Here is a 21,560-nt window from a genome sequence, read left to right on the forward strand (position 1 = left end):
GAGCTCTTAAAAGGCAAATAAAAAACAGATTCTTTTAAGCATGACAATTAAGTAATATATTACATAACATTAAATAAAAGACCAACTATATAGGCTAAGGTACTGAGGAGTAAAATTTTTATGTAGATGAAAATTCACCTGATAGCCATGATTACTAGAAGAAGCTTAACTAGCAATCAATTTTAGGTGAAAGGGGTCGCTTCACTCATGAGGGGGATTTTTTGCGGCGTTTCGCTTTTGGGGGGATTTTTTACTTACTCTCTCATTATTACATTTGTACATGTTTGCACTATATTCATTTCTTTTTCCATAATTTAGTATGTTTGACAAGATTAAATTGAGATATAATAATCATGAGACACATCTTAATTTATTTATTTTTTTATTTCAGGGGCAATATTTCCCCCCAAAAGGGGAAAAAAGTGTACTTTTCAGGTGGGGGACTGCAGTTGAATTTGGCCGCAGATTTGATAGATTGAGGGCCCTGTTAGCGAATGTACAGTATTGTCACATCTTTATCTCAGAAATGTTTAACAATTATAAGGATGCAATTAAATATTTATTTAAGAACAATTATTTATAAAAACTTTCAACTAAAAGATAGTTAAATTTAACAAATGTTGTATGATCATGTACATGTATATATGGTTAACTATTTTATATCATTGTTTATATACACTGACACATGTTTAAGATAATAAATTTGTCAATAGTAATAAAATCATTCAGTACCCTAGCCTTTTTCTTCTGTTAAAAGCTAATAAGAGCCAATGTTAGTTGAAGTATATTGCAAACTGTAAATAAATGTTGCCTTGTGTACAATACAGATTGTTTCACGTTAAACGGGCTTAAATTAGCAGTAGCCATTGAAATTATTTTCAGACCTTTGTTGCAATACTTGTTCTGGAGTTTCCCTAGCCCTTTTGGGAAAAGGAGTATAGTTAATTTGATTTTTTTTTAATCTATAAAATGACGAATTTTGGCAGTTTTGTGTACAAAATGGACCAAAATGGGGATTTTTTTATAGTATCAACAAATATTGACACCATTTTCAAGCCATTCCCTAGTCATTTTGGGAAAAAATGCAATTCACTCTAAAAGTCAACAAATTTGAGAACAACTAATTTAAGATAACTATTTATAACAATTCAAACTAAACTTCTAAATCTAAATTTTAATTATATACTTTGTAACATGTTTTTGAAATTAAATTAAGACATAATAATCATTAGACACTTAAAAAAAATAAAAAATACATTTTTTGTTTAATTTGGATTTTGTTTAATATGCTCATATTTATCATGTCATTAAACTATATTGTTAAAAATCTGCCCCATGTGATAGTCCTGTAGTGATTTGGACTATTTATCCTTCGATTACCGTGTATCAAGCGATTAAGGAAACAAGTTAACGAATTTCTGAACAAATAAAAATAATGAAGCATTAATCAAGTTACTTTAACAGATTTATTTAATTATCGTAAAATCCATGTCAAAATTGATACCATAAAATCCATGTCAAAATTGTTTATTTACAGCCTGTTTAACCATGCAAAGCTGATAGTTCCAAACACTGCTGCAATAACATTCACTACACGCCTTGTTTACCTGGTATCGAGACGTCACATCTAAAATGGAAGAGCATTTTATTGCAATAGGCATGAGGCCAACTTAACTTAAAATTTGATTTGATGATCTATATAAAAATTTGATATAATAAATGTCAATCAAAACGGGGGTATTCCCACAGAACATGCGTGTTGGCCTGACGCAATGTGCACGCAGTGCTCTTAAGCTAGATTTCAAGATGATTTCATATATTTTTTCTGAAATTCATGAGAGTGGGTGCTTTTTTTTAATGTGTTGTACTTTGACCACTTCAGTAGTGCATGCAGTCGTCAGCTTCCTTTTGACATTTCTGCAGAAATCTAATGCCGAGGACCATTAAAATGCATGGAATATGGATACATTTATATTATTTCAGTTGAAGCCAGATTTTTTAATGCCATTAAACCTGTTTTTCCTCATTTTGGTTGTGTTTATATTTCTTTTCAAGGATAGTCATGTTATTGGAATAAAATACTCGAAGCCCATGCATGTGACCTCATCCCAAGCGCCTCATTCTTAATGTCAACAAAATGATCGATACTGGGAGACGCTCAATAATTGGGAGAACCATTTGATTATATAAAAAAGGTTATTCCATCAATTCAATGTATTAAATATATGACGTTTTGGATTTCTTACCAGGATGATGATGTACTACATATATTACAAATGGATTTATATACAGTCAGTAAACCAGTTTAGAATAACCCAGCAAAAAACTTTAATTCCTTTGACCACAATAATTTATTTCGGGATTTAGTTTTAATGTGAGAAGATGTTAAAATAAAGGGTAAAATTTATTTTGTATGATAACAGATAAGGCCAGACAGCATATTTAATATGCAGTTTTTTGTTAAAAATAGCCAATTAAAGTTCACCCTTCCGAAAATTATTAAATATCATTCAACTTACAGAATTAGTATTTCAAAACATTGTAATGGCATTTGTCTTCAATCAGCAAAATGTTTATTTGAAAATAATAAAGCATTCTATGGCCATGATGCACATTTCAAAACATAACATTCAATCAGTTCCGGTAAACTTTTTGCTGCATTTATCCCCCCCCCCCCCCCCGTAAGCATTATACACAAGCTTTCTTGCTGAAACTTTGTTAATTTATCTATTTATTTATTTTTTTATTTTATTTTTCAACTTTGTTAATTTATTCCTTTACCTTATGTATACCGTAGACACTAATCATTTTGTTTCTATTGGGGCATTGTGGAAAATTAAATACAAATTAATCGGAACTGATTATCCAGTACTGGTTGACAAACTGCAATGATAATTTATATTTGATATGTGCAGATGCCATTGAAAGAAATTTTGAAAAATTCAATACTTAAAGTTCAAAAGGTTGGCTAAAATAATTGTTTGTAAACTGCAAGCCAGTCAAATCCAATCTAAATATTTTTTTACAAGACAGAACAGTTCTGTAAACTGTGAAAAAATTCAGGACCTCTTCTTTTTTTTACAGGATCTACCGGCTACAGAATATAATATTAAAAAAGCCTGGTTTCATTGCTGGGATCAAGGTATCATCACAATTATTAATTTTAATTGTGTAACAGGGCGGTATTTTCTCCCTGTATTTATGTGAATTTCCTCCCTTTAAAATGTTGTTTTAAATAGTTAACATATTTATAGTTTATACATAATATTTGTTTTCAACACTATTATAACTATGGTATTATGTTGCAACTATTTGAAAAAACAACAACAACAAAAAAACAATGTAGTTTTAGGTCGCAGGTCAGCACATAAGGTAGTTGTGAAGATGCAGCGATGACCTGTAAATAAACTCTGACATTCACACGTAGTTTTAGGTCAGCCTTCTCATCAAGGGCAAGGTAATCAGGTTGATCCTGATGACTAGTTTATACACTGATATACAACTATCAATATATTGCATGGTTAACTACTCTGATACGAATTATTTAATTTTGATCTAATAGTAAAAAAAATGTGAGTTTAAACGATCATTTGCGTTTGTTCTATGTAATTACAACCTTATTCAAGGTGAATAGAAGAACCCGGGTATAAAACAATCCTATCACAATTGCAATTACAACCACACAAATTGATATACATATAATTTATAATAAGATTAATAATAAGATTGTTATGCAGTGCTCACTCTGGCCTTCAGAAAATAATAGCCATATTTTTTTTCCTTAAAAAAATAATAGCCAAAACATATGCGGACTTTTCCGCAAAACGGTACTGAAGGCAAAAAGAAAGAAAAAACCATGAATCTCATTTTATCTATGTTTTATTAAATGTATATCTATTGATTTAAGTTATAATATATATATATATATATACTCAAAAACAAGCATAATATCAGTGTGTCATTTTCTTATAAAATATTATCATGGCTATACAATAAAGAATACAATCAATGTTGTGGGTGTGACTTAACAAACCAGATCTCAGCTACAGTTACATACACATAAGAATTAAGGGCAGAGGCCCCAACCCACCCAGAGCACTAATTATACTATTTTTTATAGTTTTTCCAATTGCAATTTTTGGTGAATACTCGAAATATTATAAACCACACCTTCCGTATCACCGCATGTGTATTCGTCATTCTATTTTTGCTGTTATGAACTTCGAAAATAAATCATAATGGACGAAAAAAATACAGTATCCGAAAACGGTAATCCGAAAAATTGTACGCGTTTTGCACATGAAATATGCATAATCTAAAATATTAATATGCATAATCTAAAATGTGCATATCGTTCGACTACTTTATCTCTTTATACGGCGTTTGCCATCGGCCGCAATATTGTAGGCAGAGGCCAATATCAATTGTAAATGATTTATTCCAAAAATAACACTTTCGCAATGCCGATCATGTTTACATCAATTAACGTCACAGCGCGTGAGTTAAAATACACCACCTTAGTGTAATTCCAAACACGTGTTTCGTTAAAATTAGCCGACCATGGCATATGCCGGGTCCCTTTGAATTGGGAAAACCAGGTTACCTGGTTAAAAATTGGAATCATTATGTTAAAGCAGACGACAAACAGCGGTAATTACGGGGATAATAAGTTGATGGCGATTAAATAATTATTTCATCAAGCAATGTTCAACGTAATCTAATTGCAGAAAAAACGGCGTGCAAAACAAAACCAGCCAACAATATTAGCGGCGATTTTCAATAATGACGATTAAATAATAATTGGCGAAAAATTAACAAAGATCTAACAGTTACCGATAATTGGTAAAGCACAGGGAGATTAAAGACGTTTTTTTCCGAAATATATCACTGCTGTCGGACACTGATTGAGAAAAATGCTCTAGGCCACAATGTCGCAGAAGTTATTGACGCGTGTATGACAATACACAGGGTCGAGTGTGTACACAGGTAATCTCGTTATCGATTTTTCCTGCTTGATGGCCCGATTTGCAGGCGTTTCGCAATCGCGGGACAACATTTAGTGGCAATTTGTTTTTTATGTAGGCGGATAAAATAATCGCCATTTTTTCTAGACAATTTTAAGAAATAATAGCCAGTTGGATAAAATAATCGCCATTGGCGATAATGTCTGGCAGCAGCGTGAGCACTGGTTATGCCACTAAGTCCCAGTACGCAGATTAGGCAAAAGACAGTCCAAATTTTACAGGACAGACCGGCTGCCGAGTAGAACACATTGAAAGGCCAGTTGTAAATTTTGCATGCCTCCCAGGAAGGCATAGAGGCATGGCAAACGAAATTCAAAAATGACATTTTAACGAATGGTCAATTCAAGAAAGGGCAAACAAACGCAACACCCAAATTTGCCTTTTATTTGGGGAAATAAAAATTCATTCTGTAAATCAGTTAGACAGTATGCAGAGAATATATTTGAAATTCAAATCAGTTATCAACGATGGCATTTGTATATATAAATAACCCAAGAACGCTGTCATACATCGAATTACTTAACCTAAATGTGCAGTTTCGTATTCCTTGAATAAATGCACAGTTATTTAAAGTTTTGAACGAGCTCTCTTGTTGAATCTTGTTGTGAAGTTTCACGCGAAATGATGCCTACTCGGATGTTTTCGTTGTTTCATTACAAAATGTTTATAATGCGGCTCCGCGCCCGGTGTGCAGGTAAGAAACACCAAAGATAACATTTCCTTACAAAACGTGAGGTTGTATTTACAACAAAATGAAAACCAGACGTCGTTTAGGTCGTATTAGACAGGACGAAGATGGCGAGGCTTTTGAAACTGAACTGTTCTCAGATTTAAATAAAGATGAAAATCTAGAAAAAACTCCAAAACCAAATCATGATGGTATACCGTTAGAGACTATTTTTCCGGACAGCACAGTATTTTCCGGACGTTTTAAAATATTTGTATTTCGTATCCGCTTTCGAATTGTGTTATTTTATTTAATTCAATTTTTGCTTTATTAAGGCAAGTTGTTGGTCATCAAAAATTGAAAATTGCTTATTTTTTTTTTGTTGGTACCAGTCTTAACGCATGCGACTGTTGTCTGGGGAAATTAATAGTTGCTCTTGAAATATGGTTTGAGCTTTTATGAGTACGTACATACAGCTCAAAGTAACCGGAAGGGTCAGTAGCCGGAAGTTGGATTATTGCAATTGGGGAAATAAAACTAATTGCTCAACAAAATAATTCAGTGCCCTGACAGTGTTACTAACACATTTAGTCTTAGATTGAACTGTATGTTTATTGAACAAACTAAGTACATGTATGCATACATGCCAGAAATTTTCAGGTCCGAATCGGGACATTCCATTTAAAATGTCGGGAAATTTGACCAGAAATCGGGACACCTAAAACGATCAATCATGCCACCTTTACTGTAGTCAGTAATTAGTATATTACTTACAAGACCTTATTATTTCTCGCAAAAATTGACGATAAATGTGTTTAATAATTTCATGAACACAGACTTTCACCATTTTTCGGAAGTAAACACACATGGGCACTATGCGGACGAATCCATGATGTGAAATTTCGGGGCATGCCTCTGTTTGACATCCATTTGGGACAGAGGCAGGTGTAATCGTTCAACGTGATGTGTGCGCATCGAGCACTGTTTTTATTCAACCAATCATCAATTAACTCTAAATTTACAGGGGTTTTTCAGCACTGTCTGCGCCTCCGGACAACGGAGGCACTCCCAAAGCAAACGGACCCGATCCCAAACCGAAATTATAAAAAAAATCCCAATTTCCAAAAAAAAAAAAAAAAAAAAATTTTTTTTTTTTTTTTTTTTTTTTAAAGAATGAAATGTCTTATAACTTGTGTGACTAACCAGTGTTTGTTTTGGTCAAAAATATTTGCTATAAGGTTTTGACTGTTCAGTTCTTATCACAGAGTGTAACTGTAACTGAAAAACAAAACTGCAGTACTTGAATTAACATTGAACATGCCCAATATTGCATCTGTTTACATAAAGAAGACAAAATAACCAAATAAAAACAAATTTATTTGTTAAACCACTGAATTATTTAAGCATGATTAATTCACAATTTTTTCCCAAATGAGCCGTTTCATCGAAGCAAAAATTCCCAAAATGACCAATTTTGTCGATAAAAAATTCCCAATTTGGTCAGACTCCTTTTCCCAAAATAGGCAGAAAAACCCCTGATTTAGATTGATGCAATATGGTCATATTGTTTTCTGAAAATCAGTCAAAAACGAAAGTAAATCTATGCATATTATCAATTTGTACCGGTCAGCGCTCAGTTTGTTTGATATACCAAATTGGTGTTTTTACAGGTTTGTTAACCTCGGGTGGTATAATACACAGAATACAGCGAAATAATATCTTTGGACTTGATTTGGACCATGAAATACAAAAGCCGTCTGCTTTAAATTCACTACGATGCATCTAGGAATTAGCGACTCCTATCATAAAAACACCATGGTGTGAATGCCCGTTAAAATCAATAATTTGCCAATAGATTGCTGAAAAGGTGTTAAAAACAACACTGGATCACTCGACTAGTAGATATGGTTTGTTAATGGGGGCAATAAAGGGATTAGCAATGGTAATTTAAGCCAGACAGAGCTTGATTAGAAAATGTTATTGTGAACTTATAGAATTTCGGTTGTTTTTTACGAATGTCAGGACAAATTGTGTCACATCGGGACACCGGGACAAACACCTCAAAAGCAGGACTGTCCCGCCAAGATCGGGATGTCTGGCATGTATGTGTATGACAGATAATTGTTAATGATGCTTCTATGTTGATAGGGTTTAGTGGACTGTTTTATTTTAATTATTAGGTAACTTCAATTGTGAACTTTTTCAATAGGTCACTTTTCAACATTTTTCAACATCTTGCATACATTTTCTATTTGTAATCAAGGTTCTGATTAACTTCTGTAAATTTTTATATACATGTAAAATGTCTTATTTAAATGAAATAAAGCTTTTAAGTCATTAATTTCGCTGTTTAAAAAATGTTCCAGAACATCTCTCGGTGACGTAATTCAAGTGAAATAAGAAAACAATTGAATATCTACTAAACTTATGCAAACAATTCAAAATAAAATGATTTGCCTTTCAAAATGTATATAATTCCTGTGAGATTCATTTCAAATTTGTTTATTGAGACCCTGTTTTGTCATGCAAGAGATGCTAGTGCCATGTGCACTTTAATAGCACTAATAGCAAACTGCGCAGGAAAATCTGAGACAACACTAGTCAGGCCAAAAAAAAATAGGTCCATTTCCGGTCGCCCCACCGTGTCTCCCATATTGGCCCCAAGCCTCAACTTTTTATTGAGGTCGCCAAAACAAAAAAAAAAGGAGGGGTTCATTTTCTTTCATATAAGATGTAATTACAAGCAAAGAAAGCATATATATACATGTATTTCTTGTTATAAGCTTTAGTAGCCTTCCATTCTAGTACCCGAAGAAAAGAAAAATCCCTACCTACCGACCTGTTTTTTTTCCAGAAACGAACCTATTTTTGTTTGGTCTCACATAAATCAATTAAGCACTAATTTCAGATGATTCTGATGAAGGGAACGATGCAGGTCAAGGTGAGCTCAATAGCGATGATGAAGCCCCGGATGATGTTGGTTTCCATGACAGCAAGATGTCCGTCCTGGCGGAGCTGCGATCTGCCATGAGGCAGGTGGATAAGGGGAAGTCTGTGAAGAAAGAACAGCGGAGGAAACTGGACGCACAGTTCAAGGCACAAAAGGTGTGAGAACTTTGTTTAACCCTTTACCATTTAGATACGCATATGCTGAAATTTTAGAGAAGAGACATCCTTTAAAATGAAAATTACATATGTATTTTTGCATATTTGTAGTTCCTTTAAAAGTTAAATTAATTAAAGACCTTTCTTTCTAAATTTAAGTTTTACTGGCATCATTTATAACCCTAAGATACTGATGAGCAGTGAATAGCATAAAACCTGAACAGACTGCGAGTTACTCGTAGGCTGTTCTGGTTTTCTGCTGTTTGCACACAGCCATTTTCACTTTGCTTCTGAGAGGGAAAGGGTAAAATATATGTCTAAACATGCTCATGAAGCATTGCCCCAGATTAACCTTTGCAGTACCCAAAGGCTAATCAGGGACGACACTTTTCTCTTTTATGTAATTTTCATTTTAAAGGATGTCTCTTCTCTAAAATTTCAGCATATGCAGAAAGTGTCGTCCCACTCAACCTGTGTGGTATGACACTTTTGGCACATGCAGTTAGTCCAGTTTTCCCAGATTGAAAAAGGTGTGGGATTGTTTTTTGTGTCCTAGTCTTAATAATATAAAATAAAATATGCAAATAAACAAAAATGAGGCTCAGTTTTAGTTGTTGGGCAATGAATATGAGGGTAAAGAAGCAATATTGACTGCTTTTTTTTGCTGTTAATTTGATCTTGATGTTTAGTCTTAAACAAGGGATGAAAAGTGCAACTGAACAAAATTAATACTCAGTTTTAGTAGTTGGGCAATATATATGATATATACATATATTATAGCTTGTGTGCATTGAAATTCTTGAGGTTTTATTTTTCTGACTGAATGATTAAATATATGTAAATAAAAATGGTAAAGTGCATTTTATGTGCAGGCAAAAAAACTGGAAGAACTTTCAAGTAAGAAATTGCCAGATGATTTCTTGGCAACTTTGGATGAGGCAGTTATATCAAAACCCAAAGTAAAAAAAGGAGAAAAAAGGAAAAAGAATAAACAGCAAGAAGAAGACAGTAAGGAACCAGGTGAGTAGTTAATATGTTCTCATGGAAACAACTAATAAAAAGTTAAATAACTGAAAAAAGGGATAATAAAAGTAGTATTTTTTAGGAAAAATGGACCATTGACATTATTCAAGTTTACAGTATTGTTCTGCTCCATTGGAGTTAAAAGCTGCCAATTTTTAAAATATTCTATTGAAACCTGTTGACAGTGTTCTCCGGAAGCACCGACAGCCAGGGATTTCACTGATTACTCATTCCCAAAATATCAATGCAAAACAGCGCAAAAACGGCCATTTAATTTCTTAGTCGCTGGACTTTGAAAATATAACTGGCTACTCATTTTTTTTTGTGAGAACACTGCTGTTTAGCATGTAATGTTAGGATATCAAATACGGAACTAAATAGAAAATACATGTATAGACAAGCATTGAACATGTGTTTAAATATGAAACACATTGTTCCAATGGTGTTCCTTTAACAGATGTTGCTGAACCAAGTCCAGTGAAGAACTCTAGAGTCACTTTCACAGAGGACTTCATCTCTCTGACTGACCGGTAGGTGACTTCATCTCTCTGACTGACCGGTAGGTGACTTCATATCTCTAACTGACCGGTATGTGACTTCATCTCTCTGACTGAATGGTAGGTGACTTCATCTCTCTGACTGACCGGTAGGTGATTTCATCTCTCTGACTGACCGGTAGGTGATTTCATCTCTCTGACTGACCGGTAGGTGACTTCATCTCTTTGAGTGACCGGTAGGTGACTTCAAATCTCTAACTGACCGGTATGTGACTTCATCTCTCTGACTGAATGGTAGGTGACTTCATCTCTCTGACTGACCGGTAGGTGATTTCATCTCTCTGACTGACCGGTAGGTGATTTCATCTCTCTGACTGACCGGTAGGTGACTTCATCTCTTTGACTGACCGGTAGGTGACTTCATCTGTCTGACTGACCGGAAGTTGACTTCATCTCTCTGACTGACCAGTAGGTGACATTCTCTCTGACTGACCAGTATGTGACTTCATCTCTCTGACTGACCAGTATGTGACTTCATCTCTCTGACTGACCTGTAGGTGACTTCATCTCTCTGACTGACCAGTATGTGACTACATGTCTCTGACTGACCAGTATGTGACTTCATCTCTCTGACTGACCGGTTGGTGACTTCATCTCTCTGACTGACTGGTATGTGACTTCATCTCTCTGACGACCAGTAGGTGACCTTATCTCTCTGACTGACCAGTTGATGACTTCATCTCTCTGACTGAACGGTAGGTGACTTCATCTCTCTGACTGACCGGTAGGTGACTTCATCTCTCTGACTGACCGGTAGGTGACTTCATCTCTCTGACTGACCGGTAGGTGACTTTATCTCTTTAAATGCAAGAAGAATGTATAAATTAGTTGGTAGAATTGAAATAATGTCAGGCCAAGTGTTGGTTTTGGATGGTAACCAAAAGTTTGTCATTCCAATACTTTTTATCAATCCAATTGGGGCATTTCCCTCATGGTTTAAGTCCTTTGGCATTTGAATTCCAACCTGTTTGCTATTTCTGCAATAACCAACACTTTGCCAGAAATTATTTCTTGAATACACTGATAAAAAAAGAAGTATGCAAAGGAAATGTAAAGGAATAAGGATGATTGTTCAATAAAGATAATGTTTGTATAAATGGACTATACTATGGCTTTTTGTCTTGTTTACTGAAAAGGGTCTGGCCTGGCCTTCCAAATTTGGGCGAAAATTATCAGCAAAACTGAGAAAGGAAAAAATTCCCTAAGTAAGCTTGACATTTGGGGAAAATTGCATAATTTTAAAGAAATTCTCTTTGAGGAAGGGGCCTTTCTCTTAGGGGAAGGGGCCTTTCTCTTAGGGGAAGGGGCCTTACTCTTAGGGAAAGGGCCTTTATAAGGCCCTTGCTTAAATAGGAAAAAAGAAGCAATGGTTAAGCGGCCCTATTGAAGTTAGTTTTACTTCATCTTTATCAAACAGTCTCTGAATATACGACCAAGGTCATGCAAAAATTGGTTTTATGGCATATTCAGCCAACGTAACTCCTGTCTGCTATAAAGTCACGCAACATTTCTAGGTTCATAAGCAAGAAGTTCTTTTATTTGAGACCACTATTATATCACTAAGTTTGCTAACAAGGTTAACTCTTTCAGTGCTGGAACCAAATTTTGAAGGCCTTTGCAATCAGTTTGGATCCAGATGAGACGCCACATAACGTGGTGTCTCATCAGGATCCAAACTGTTTGCTATTCTGATAGAATTCTTTGAAAAAAATCGAAGAAAATGCTAATTTTAGAAATTCAACAGACAACATTTTAGCCGACGACAATTTTCCCAGCATATAAAGGGTCAACAGTTGTTCTTGTATCCATGTTTTCAGCGTCAGTGGTGTAGAAGTGGCAGAACTCAAGAAGTCTGAAACAGACAGTCGCACACTGAGTCAGGCTGCTGCAGCATTCCGTCAGAGCAGACTTTATGGTTCTCACATACCCAGAGAGTCAAGTAAGTCTGAAACAGACAGTCGCACACTGAGTCAGGCTGCTGCAGCATTCCGTCAGAGCAGACTGTATGGGTCTCACATACCCAGAGAGTCAAGTAAGTCTGACACAGACAGTCGCACATTCAGTCAGGCTGCTGCAGCATTCCGTCAGAGCAGACTGTATGGTTCTTACATACCCAGAGAGTCAAGTAAGTCTGACACAGGCAGTCGCACATTCAGTCAGGCTGCAGCAGCATTCCGTCAGAGCAGACTGTATGGGTCTCACATACCCAGAGAGTCAAGTAAGTCTGACACAGACAGTCGCATATTCAGTCAGGCTGCTGCAGCATTCCGTCAGAGCAGACTGTATGGTTCTTACATACCCAGAGAGTCAAGTAAGTCTGACACAGGCAGTCGCACATTCAGTCAGGCTGCAGCAGCATTCCGTCAGAGCAGACTGTATGGGTCTCACATACTCAGAGAGTCTAGTAAGATGTGAACACCATAATAAACTACATATCTGGGAAAACAGGGCTTAATGCATGTGATTTAACCCTTTGCATGCTGGGAAATTTGTCGTCTGCTAAAATGTCGTCTGCTTAATTTCTAAAATTAGCATTTTCTTCGATTTTTTTTTCAAATAATATCATCAGAATAGCAAACAGTTTGGATCCTGATGAGACGCCACGTTCTGTGGCGTCTCATCTGGATCCAAACTGTTTGCAAAGGCCATCAGAATTCGGTTCCCGCACTGAAAGGGTTAAGTATCAACTTAGATTAGCCTGTGCAGTCCAGACATGCTAGTCTGAGATGACACTCTCCGTGCTGGCTGAATTCTTGTTTTGGAAGAGGCGCCCTTTCCATGAAAAAATTACCTTGGAGAGGAAATAGTCGTTCATTATAAACTTATGAGGACTGCACAGGCTGATATAGAACAATGCTATACACACATGCAATAGTGAATTATCATTATAAAGTATGTCACATTGTTTTCCAGTAGGAGCAGCTATGACTGTGTGGATTACTGCTCAATGGTGAATTATCATTATAAAGTATGTTACGTTGTTTTCCAGTAGGAGCCAGCGATTTTCCTCCTTCTTTATAAAGTACCGGTAAACGGTACTTTCCCAATCGAACGAAAATTCCCAAATTCCCAAAACGGTACTTTCCCAATCGAGCGAAAATTCCCAAATTCCCAATCGGCATCTGGAAAAATCCCAATCAGCGTCCGAATTTTTTCTCAAAACGATCGAAAGTTTCGTAAAAAAACCAACTTTCGGCGAGCGAACAAAGAAAATCGTATAGTTGTGTGTAACCACGCGCTCGATTAATTTCGGGTTTTATTATTCAGCGCATTCAATCAATAGAGTTGTTACTGTTTCCGGTTCTTTTGCCAGGCAGTCGGCGTACTGTTTTACGTCGGTTTGTAACCTTATCGTAGTTTGAAATGAGTCATAATAGCAAATATTATGCCAAAAAACCAATCGGAACCATCTATCACAGGACACATTGACAGCACTAATGATGCTGTGCAGGGAGGGATGCAAGCAACTGAGTGATGATCAAACATCAAAGATTGTTGAAATTTTCACAAAAATGAAAGAGAGAGACATTGCTTTAAAAGAGATTAAAACAACTAGTAATTGTTTTGGTGTGTTCTTTATAATATTATGTTATTTATATAAACTTTATAACTTAATGGTCATTAAGGCATGCCTGCAAATGATTATTTAAATGGGTATGTTCAATTAAGTATGAACTGTATGATGTATTCAATAAGACCCAAACTTCACGACGTGATTTTCCCAATTTCAGGATTTCACGACTCGATTTTTCCCAATTTTGAGGTTTTCACGACTCAATTTTTCCCAATCGGATCGGTACGGGTACTTTTCCCAATTGGACAAGGAAAATCGCTGCAGAGCAGCTATGACTGTGTGGATTACTGCTCAATGGTGAATTATCATTATAAAGTGGATTACTGCTCAATAGTGAATTATCATTATAAAATATGTTACATTGTTTTCAAGTAGGAGCAGCTATGACTGTGTGGATTACTGCTCAATGGTGAATTATCATTATAAAGTGGATTACTGCTCAATAGTGAATTATCATTATAAAGTATGTTACGTTGTTTTCAAGTAGGAGCAGCTATGACTGTGTGGATTACTGCTCAATAGTGAATTATCATTATAAAGTGGATTACTGCTCAATAGTGAATTATCATTATAAAATATGTTACATTGTTTTCAAGTAGGAGCAGCTATGACTGTGTGGATTACTGCTCAATGGTGAATTATCATTATAAAGTGGATTACTGCTCAATAGTGAATTATCATTATAAAGTATGTTACGTTGTTTTCCAGTAGGAGCAGCTATGACTGTGTGGATTACTGCTCAATAGTGAATTATCATTATAAAGTATGTTACGTTGTTTTCCAGTAGGAGCAGCTGAGATTGTGTAGATTACTTCTCAATAGTGAATTATTATTATAAAGTGGATTACTGCTCAATAGTGAATTATCATTACAAAGTATGTCACGTTGTTTTCCAGTAGGAGCAGCTATGACTGTTGATTACTACGAAAAAAGGCTGTAAATATGGCAAACAATTTATGAACATTTTACTAATCTATCAAACATGTTAGAACAAATCCAAATTGAAAAAGAAATTTCTTTTTTAAATAAAACATCAACAACAAAATATTACAATTGTCATATTAATGAGGATAAACAGAATATTCCTCTTTAAATGATTAAAAAGGGGTGAAAACTTGCAACTTTTAATTGTTTGCTGGCCAGCAATTTGGTTATTACACTCTCATTCTCAATGGGTCGAATTTACTTCATTTTCACAACATGCTCAGTGGCATGAGGCTTCTGCAACCTTAAGCACAACAATCAACTATCTTTTTATGCTCCCCATATATATATATGGGGAGCATATAGTTGTCAGTTTGTCCTTCCGTACTTCCGCACTTCCATACAAAAAAAAAAGTTTCAGATTCTCATAGCACCTTCAATACTTTACCGATCTCTTTCATATTTGGCATGTAGATACCTTGCATGGACCTCTACCTTTTGATGACATTTGTGGTCACTCGGGTCAAGGTCACCAAGGCTAATAATAGATTTTTCCGTCACACTTTTGTTACAGTTTCTCATAGCACCTTCAATACTTTACGGACCTCTTTCATATTTGGCATGTAGGTACCTTGCATGGACCTCTACCTTTTGATTAGGTTTGGGGTCACTTGGGTCAAGGTCATCAAGGCTCATAATAGACTTGTTACAGTTTCTCATAGTACCTTCAATACCTTACCGATCTCTTTCATATTTGGCATGTAGATACCTTGCATGGACCTCTACCTTTTGATGACGTTTGAGGTCACTGGGGTCAAGGTCACCAAGGCTAATTATAGATTTTTCCGTCACACTTTTGTTACAGTTTCTCATAACACCTTCCATTCTCTTTCATATTTGGCATGCAGATACCTTGCATGGACCTCTACCTTTTGATGATGTTTGAGGTCACTGGGGTCAAGGTCACCAAGGCTAATAATATACTTTTGTTACAGTTTCTCATAGCACCTTCAATACTTTTCCGATCTCTTTCATATTTGGCATGTAGGTACCTTGCATGGACCTCTACCTTTTGATGACATTTGAGGTTACTGGAGTCAAGGTCACAAAGGCTAATAATAGATTTTTCCATCACACTTTTGTTACAGTTTCTCATACCACCTTCAATACTCTTTCATATTTGGCATGCAGATACCTTGCTTTGATATACCTCTACCTTTTGATGAGGTTTGAGGTCATTGGGGTCAAGGTCACCAAGGCTAATAGTAGATTTTCTCAAGGTCACACTTTGGTTACAGTTTCTCATAGCGCCTTCAATATTTGACGGATCTCTTATATATTTGGCATGTAGGTACCTTGCATGGACCTCTACCTTTTGATGAGGTTTGAGGTCTCTGGGGTCAAGGTCACTGAGGCTTATATTAGATTTTCTCAAGGTCTCACTTTTTTCCACACAATTAATCCATATATCGACAAAGCATCATTGGGGAGCATCCATCAGTTTTACTGATATCCTTGTTTCTGAATAAAAAGTTGTTTTTTTTATTTGTTGTTTCACCAGAATTTCTTATTCATTATGTAATAAATTAGATTTGTGTGCCTTCTTTAAAGAAGGCAGCCTATAACAAAGCGAGTCTCTTCCATAAATTTTTATGCTCCCCAAAAATTTATTTTGGGGGGAGCATATAGTCGCCGTTTCGTCTGTCCAGGCTTGTGTGTGGGTCTGTCTGTCCGTCCGTGCACAATATTTGTCCGGGGGAACGTGTCGCTCCTGATTAGCCTGTGGGGACTGCACAGGCTAATCTGGAACGACACTTTACGGACATGCATTAAACCCCTTTTTCTCAGAGCACGACTCAAATTTAAACCATCATAGACAGCATAGCATGTGTAGCACCCATCTCCTTACCTTAAAAGAACACAAAGTGGAATGTGGTTGTATCTTTGTCCTATTGAAACATGTTGTTTATTCATTATATTGAAATATTAATATTATTATATTGAAGGATATTGTATTCAATGACGCTTAAATAACAGTGTTGTGTGAGAATTTAAATTAATGATAATGATAAGTGAATTTTATTAAGCCTCTCTCTGGGAAAACGATGCTAAATGCGTGTGTGTGAAGTGTTGTCTCATAAAGCCTGTGAAGTCTGCATATCCCTTTACCACTTAAAGACGTATTTTGCAGCATTTGTAGTCCCTTAGAAAGTTACATTCATTAAATACCTTCTTTACTAAATTCAAGTTTAAAAGGCTTCATTTCCGACCCTTAATTACTGATGAGCAGCAAACAGCATAAAACCTGAACAGACTGCGAGTAACTCGCAGGCTGTTCTGGTTTTATGCTGATTACACATAGCCATTTTCACTTTGCTTATTATGGGGGAAAGGAATATGACCTTCAGAGCAAACACTTTTTGCATATTGTGGATTTTTGTCTAGAAGAGACTTCATTTGAACAAAAAAATCCATAAAAGTGTAAAGTGTCGTCCTTGATTAACCTTTGCAGACTGCACATGCTTATCTGAGATGACACTTTACGCACATGCATTAAGCTCCATTTTCCCGTAGCACACAGGCTTTAAGCCCCATTTTTTCCCCTTAGGACACATGCATTAAGCCCCATTTTTCCTTAGCACACATGCATTAAGCCCCATGTTTCCTTAGCACACATGCATTAAGCCCCATGTTTCCTTAGCAGGGCTCAATGATTTGAATGTGTTTCAGATAAGGATAGACTTGGGAAGGCAGAGAAGAGAAAGTTCAATAGAAAATGAAGATATTGCAGAGCTACCAAACTTGGGCCTTGTGGTGATGGAGTTTGAGTCAAGTTCTGGGAAAACTGGGCTTAATGCATGTGCATAAAGTCAGGGCTATAGATGACTTTTTGGGTATATTGGGTAATTCACACCCTGTTTTTGACAACAATAAGGTTTTTGTAAATTCAATAGTTTTAGCAAAAATGTTCACCCCCTACTTTTGCGCTTTATTGGGTTTTTCAACCCCGTTTTTTTTAAACTCAATTGGGTTATTTAGGGAATGAAATATATTATAAAATAAAAATCTACAAAGGTTACTATACTATTTATACAAATGGAATTCAAAAAGGCATGTGTACATAACAACAAACAATTACTGAATTTCTTATCAAAGTTCATTCATTTTTGCATTGAATAAGACCAAGTTCTTGAAAATCGCTGCACAATTGATGAAGTTATGGCTGTTCAAAGCGATGCACCCCGTTTTCGGGTAATTTTAAGTTGAAAACCTTGAAAATGAAAGTAGAAATCGGACGGGTCTACATATAATTACAATTATGCCCCAAAGATTGATAACCGCTGGAAAGACTGCCTTCTTTTCTTCATAGGACGGCATATAAATTATCCGGTACTCTTTTGTACGGAAAATAACCAGTCTAAAAAATACACCCAGTGTTTGTAAGAATTGCGTTTTGTGACGCAAGGTTTTTTACGGGAATTACGTTATTAAATGTGTATTTGTGTTTTTGTATGCTTTATTTTTAATTTAATAACATTTTTGGTTATTTTAATTGCGTAATAACGCAAATACGCTTGTTATCTATAGCCCTGATAAAGTGTACCAGATTAGACTGTGCACAGGCTAATCAGGGACGACACTTTCTGTATATTCTGGATTTTAGTTTAGGAGACAACCTTTCAATAAAAAAATCCATGCAAGCTTGCTAAGCTGTGAAGACTGCACAGGCTAATATACGATGACACTTTACTCACATGCATTTAGCCCCGTTTTCCCAGAGCAAGGCTTGTTTGGACAGCAGACAACTGCAAGGGTTCCAGAAACATGTGCTCCAACTAGTTGCCAGAATATCCATCAGTGAAAGAAATGTTGAAGTTATGCGTTAGAGATGTGGAAAGTACTGATATTGTGGGGTTTTTTGTTTGAAGTATCTAGCAAACTGTATGGAAATCATGTGAAATTGAGATAATTAAAGATAATGGCCAATATAAGTTGAACAATTAACAAATATATGCTAAGATTATGGTGAATATGTATAAACATACATTTGCAATGTATAATTTTACTTACATTTACAATGAAAAACTATACTGGTATGTCACTCATCAAAATCAGCAGTAAGACTAGGCTTGCTCATTTTCTGATATTATTACTTTGAACCTACAAAATGTTAGACGTTGATATGAACCGAAGATTCTGGGCAAACCTGATGCAAAGTATACACATGCATTGCTTGCAGACTCGTGCAGTGCTTATTTTGATCACTGATTAAATTGTATACCTTCTCAAGTCTTTTGTTAAAAAATTGTGCAACACTTTTTTAACAGTTTGTCAAACGAAAGTGACAGTATATCAAGTTATAACTATGTAGAGTTTATAACATAACATAGCTTTATTCTGGCATAAAATAGCACAATGCATACTTATAGCCAACAATACAATTATAGCGTGAAAAGTGATAGGTACATGAACTATTATAAACATTAATTTGAGAAAGATTAACAGAGATGTAGGTGCCGTGCAAATAGAATTTGCATGGTAAATATTATATTTATTCACAACAATAACAACAACATTTATTTGCAAGTAGGTCACTTTGAACTTCAAGTAGAGTTTATGCGTTATTAAGTACTGTGGAATAATGAGATGAAAGTGTATGAAATGTGCTTAACATGAATTTCTTTAATTCATAGGAAGTATAATTTGTCTGTAAAAAATTTATAATATAATGAATAACATTTATTGTAAGTTTATTGAAATTGTGTGTGTATTTTCTGTTTTTGTAATGGGAGGACATAATCAATGGATATTCTTTGTTAAGTTTTCATGAAAACTTTCCTTTAAATCTTTTTAGTAGAATACATGAATATTTGAAATAAGTTTTTTAAGTGAATTTACTCCTTTGAATAACTTGAAATTTTTGTTAAGTATTTATGTTGTTTTCGATTTTTTGCAAATCAGTAGAACGTTTATGATTCTTATTTTAAATAAGTTTAATTGATAGCTTATGTAAAGTGATTATTTAAATGGTTTATTTAATATCTTTTCAGAAATGTAGCCAGATAAAATATCTGTCTTTTGTTATAATTTGATGGTCATTTAACACGCCGTCCACACTTTCTAAATGTTTTAAAATGATATAATTAGATATGTCTTTAATTTTGCCTTGATGGTTTTAATTAAAGTGTGTTTGGTACTTTGAAGTAACAAACTGTGAAGAAGGTATGTTAAATGGTGATAATAAAAGACACTTTACACTCGCTCTATTGTTGTTGAGCTGATTCTAAGTATAAATATCGTAGATTTATCAAATCATATTTTATAGTCTATTGCATGTAACTGCATAGTGTGTGTAAAGTGTTAAATTTGTGCAATAAGTACGTTGTGTTCATTCATTTACACATAGATTACAAACCGGTGTTTGGATAATTGGAACTACGACAGAAATGGTAAGATATTTTTCCACTTATATGTTGGTGTCTGTTGGTTGATTTGGGAACAGATGTCTGGAAATGCAACAACATTTGCTAATATTTGACTACACGTGTGCATGTTACATTGTCCGAATGTGAAATGGAGATTTCTCACCCGCACCCCTTAAAGGAGGTTATACTTGCTTCCAATTGTCAATGTTGTGTTTTATTTTTATTTTGTTCTTTTTCTAGCATCATGTGGAACATCTCTCGGCATTTTAGGTTTAAAACTAGATAATGTGGTGTTTTGATTAATCAAAAAACATTTTTATAACGTTTTTTTTAGACCTTTGCTCAAGTGAATTGAGTATAGTATGTTGGTGTAGTGTACCGGTAGATCATACGAGTTGTTATCCTTTTTCTAACAGGGTTAGCCACAATTTGACATAGTAATGCCCCGTATCTTTAAAGTGAAAAGTTTTGGTTAACAAAAGTTGAATATTAGAACGTGAAGAATATTTGGATGCTGAACATAATGGTTTCATTTTATAACCACGCATTACAATTTAGGGACGGGAACGAATATTCGCGAATCGAACAAATATTCGAAATCAAAATTCCGATTTGAATAAGCAATTGTGTTTTGCAGACAAAGTACAAAGTCTCGTGTCATGTTTAACGCAGACAACTTGCGTGTCATAGCTTGGATAGTAGCTGATGTTTAATGCAGACAGCTTGCGTGTCATAGCTTGGATAGTAGCTGATGTTTAACGCAGACAACTTGCGTGTCATAGCTTGGATAGTAGCTGATATTTGTCATACGGGATGGTATATTGGGGTGGTTTTTACTGGTTAATCGTGTTATATATTTTCAAAGTTAATTGTATAGTATTTACAGCTAGCGTCTCGAACTATCCATGTATTAAATCCATGATTAGCTACTTATTATATATTATTACTAAAATAATTCAATTTCACTTGTTTGCATCAATTTATTTAGACCCGAGCGCGTTCATTTTTCAGACTAGCTACACGCTCTTGAACAAATATACAATTTCGATTTTAACTTTTATGAAGTTAAAGCAATGACAACCTCTCGTGTTTAGAATTATTCTTCTTGAGAGATAAAGGGACGGCAATATGCAAGTTAGGTAATATATTTGCTGGAAAAAATCTGTATGAAAATAAAATGTTTTCATTGACAAATGGCGAACACAATTTAAGTTTTAAAAAAAGATAACTATCCCCCTTTCCAAGCTGCAAATAAGATAC

The 21,560-nt window shown here is 35.1% G+C and overlaps 2 protein-coding genes across 8 annotated transcripts in view; one reads left to right on the plus strand and one right to left on the minus strand.

Annotated features, from left to right (window-relative positions):
* LOC127841391 (coiled-coil domain-containing protein 150-like) overlaps positions 1-5,654 on the minus strand; it is a 58,036-nt gene extending 52,382 nt beyond the window's left edge. For 3 of the 6 annotated variants that reach the window (XM_052370208.1, XM_052370207.1, XM_052370206.1), the window contains exon 1: positions 5,534-5,627. The gene's annotated coding sequence lies outside the window, so the exon portion shown is untranslated. Of the gene's footprint in view, positions 1-5,533 lie in introns of all 6 variants that reach the window. The other 3 variants (XM_052370203.1, XM_052370205.1, XM_052370204.1) reach the window with 2 other exon arrangements.
* Positions 5,655-5,720: 66 nt separating this feature from the next.
* LOC127842401 (nucleolar protein 7-like) lies at positions 5,721-20,135 on the plus strand. 2 transcript variants are annotated; one of them, XM_052371889.1, is made up of 6 exons: positions 5,721-5,903; positions 8,600-8,796; positions 9,669-9,816; positions 10,277-10,349; positions 12,194-12,408; positions 17,605-20,135. In XM_052371889.1, exons 1-6 carry the CDS (start codon positions 5,777-5,779, stop codon positions 17,652-17,654), a joined length of 810 nt encoding a protein of 269 aa, XP_052227849.1. In that variant the 5' UTR covers positions 5,721-5,776; the 3' UTR covers positions 17,655-20,135. The 2 variants fall into 2 exon arrangements, with proteins under 2 accessions (XP_052227849.1, XP_052227850.1); XM_052371890.1 differs by having other exon boundaries at positions 12,194-12,315.
* The last annotated feature ends 1,425 nt before the right edge of the window (positions 20,136-21,560 follow it).

Source organism: Dreissena polymorpha, chromosome 8, assembly GCF_020536995.1.
Source record: "Dreissena polymorpha isolate Duluth1 chromosome 8, UMN_Dpol_1.0, whole genome shotgun sequence".
In the NCBI taxonomy this organism is placed as follows: Eukaryota; Metazoa; Mollusca; class Bivalvia; order Myida; family Dreissenidae; genus Dreissena; species Dreissena polymorpha.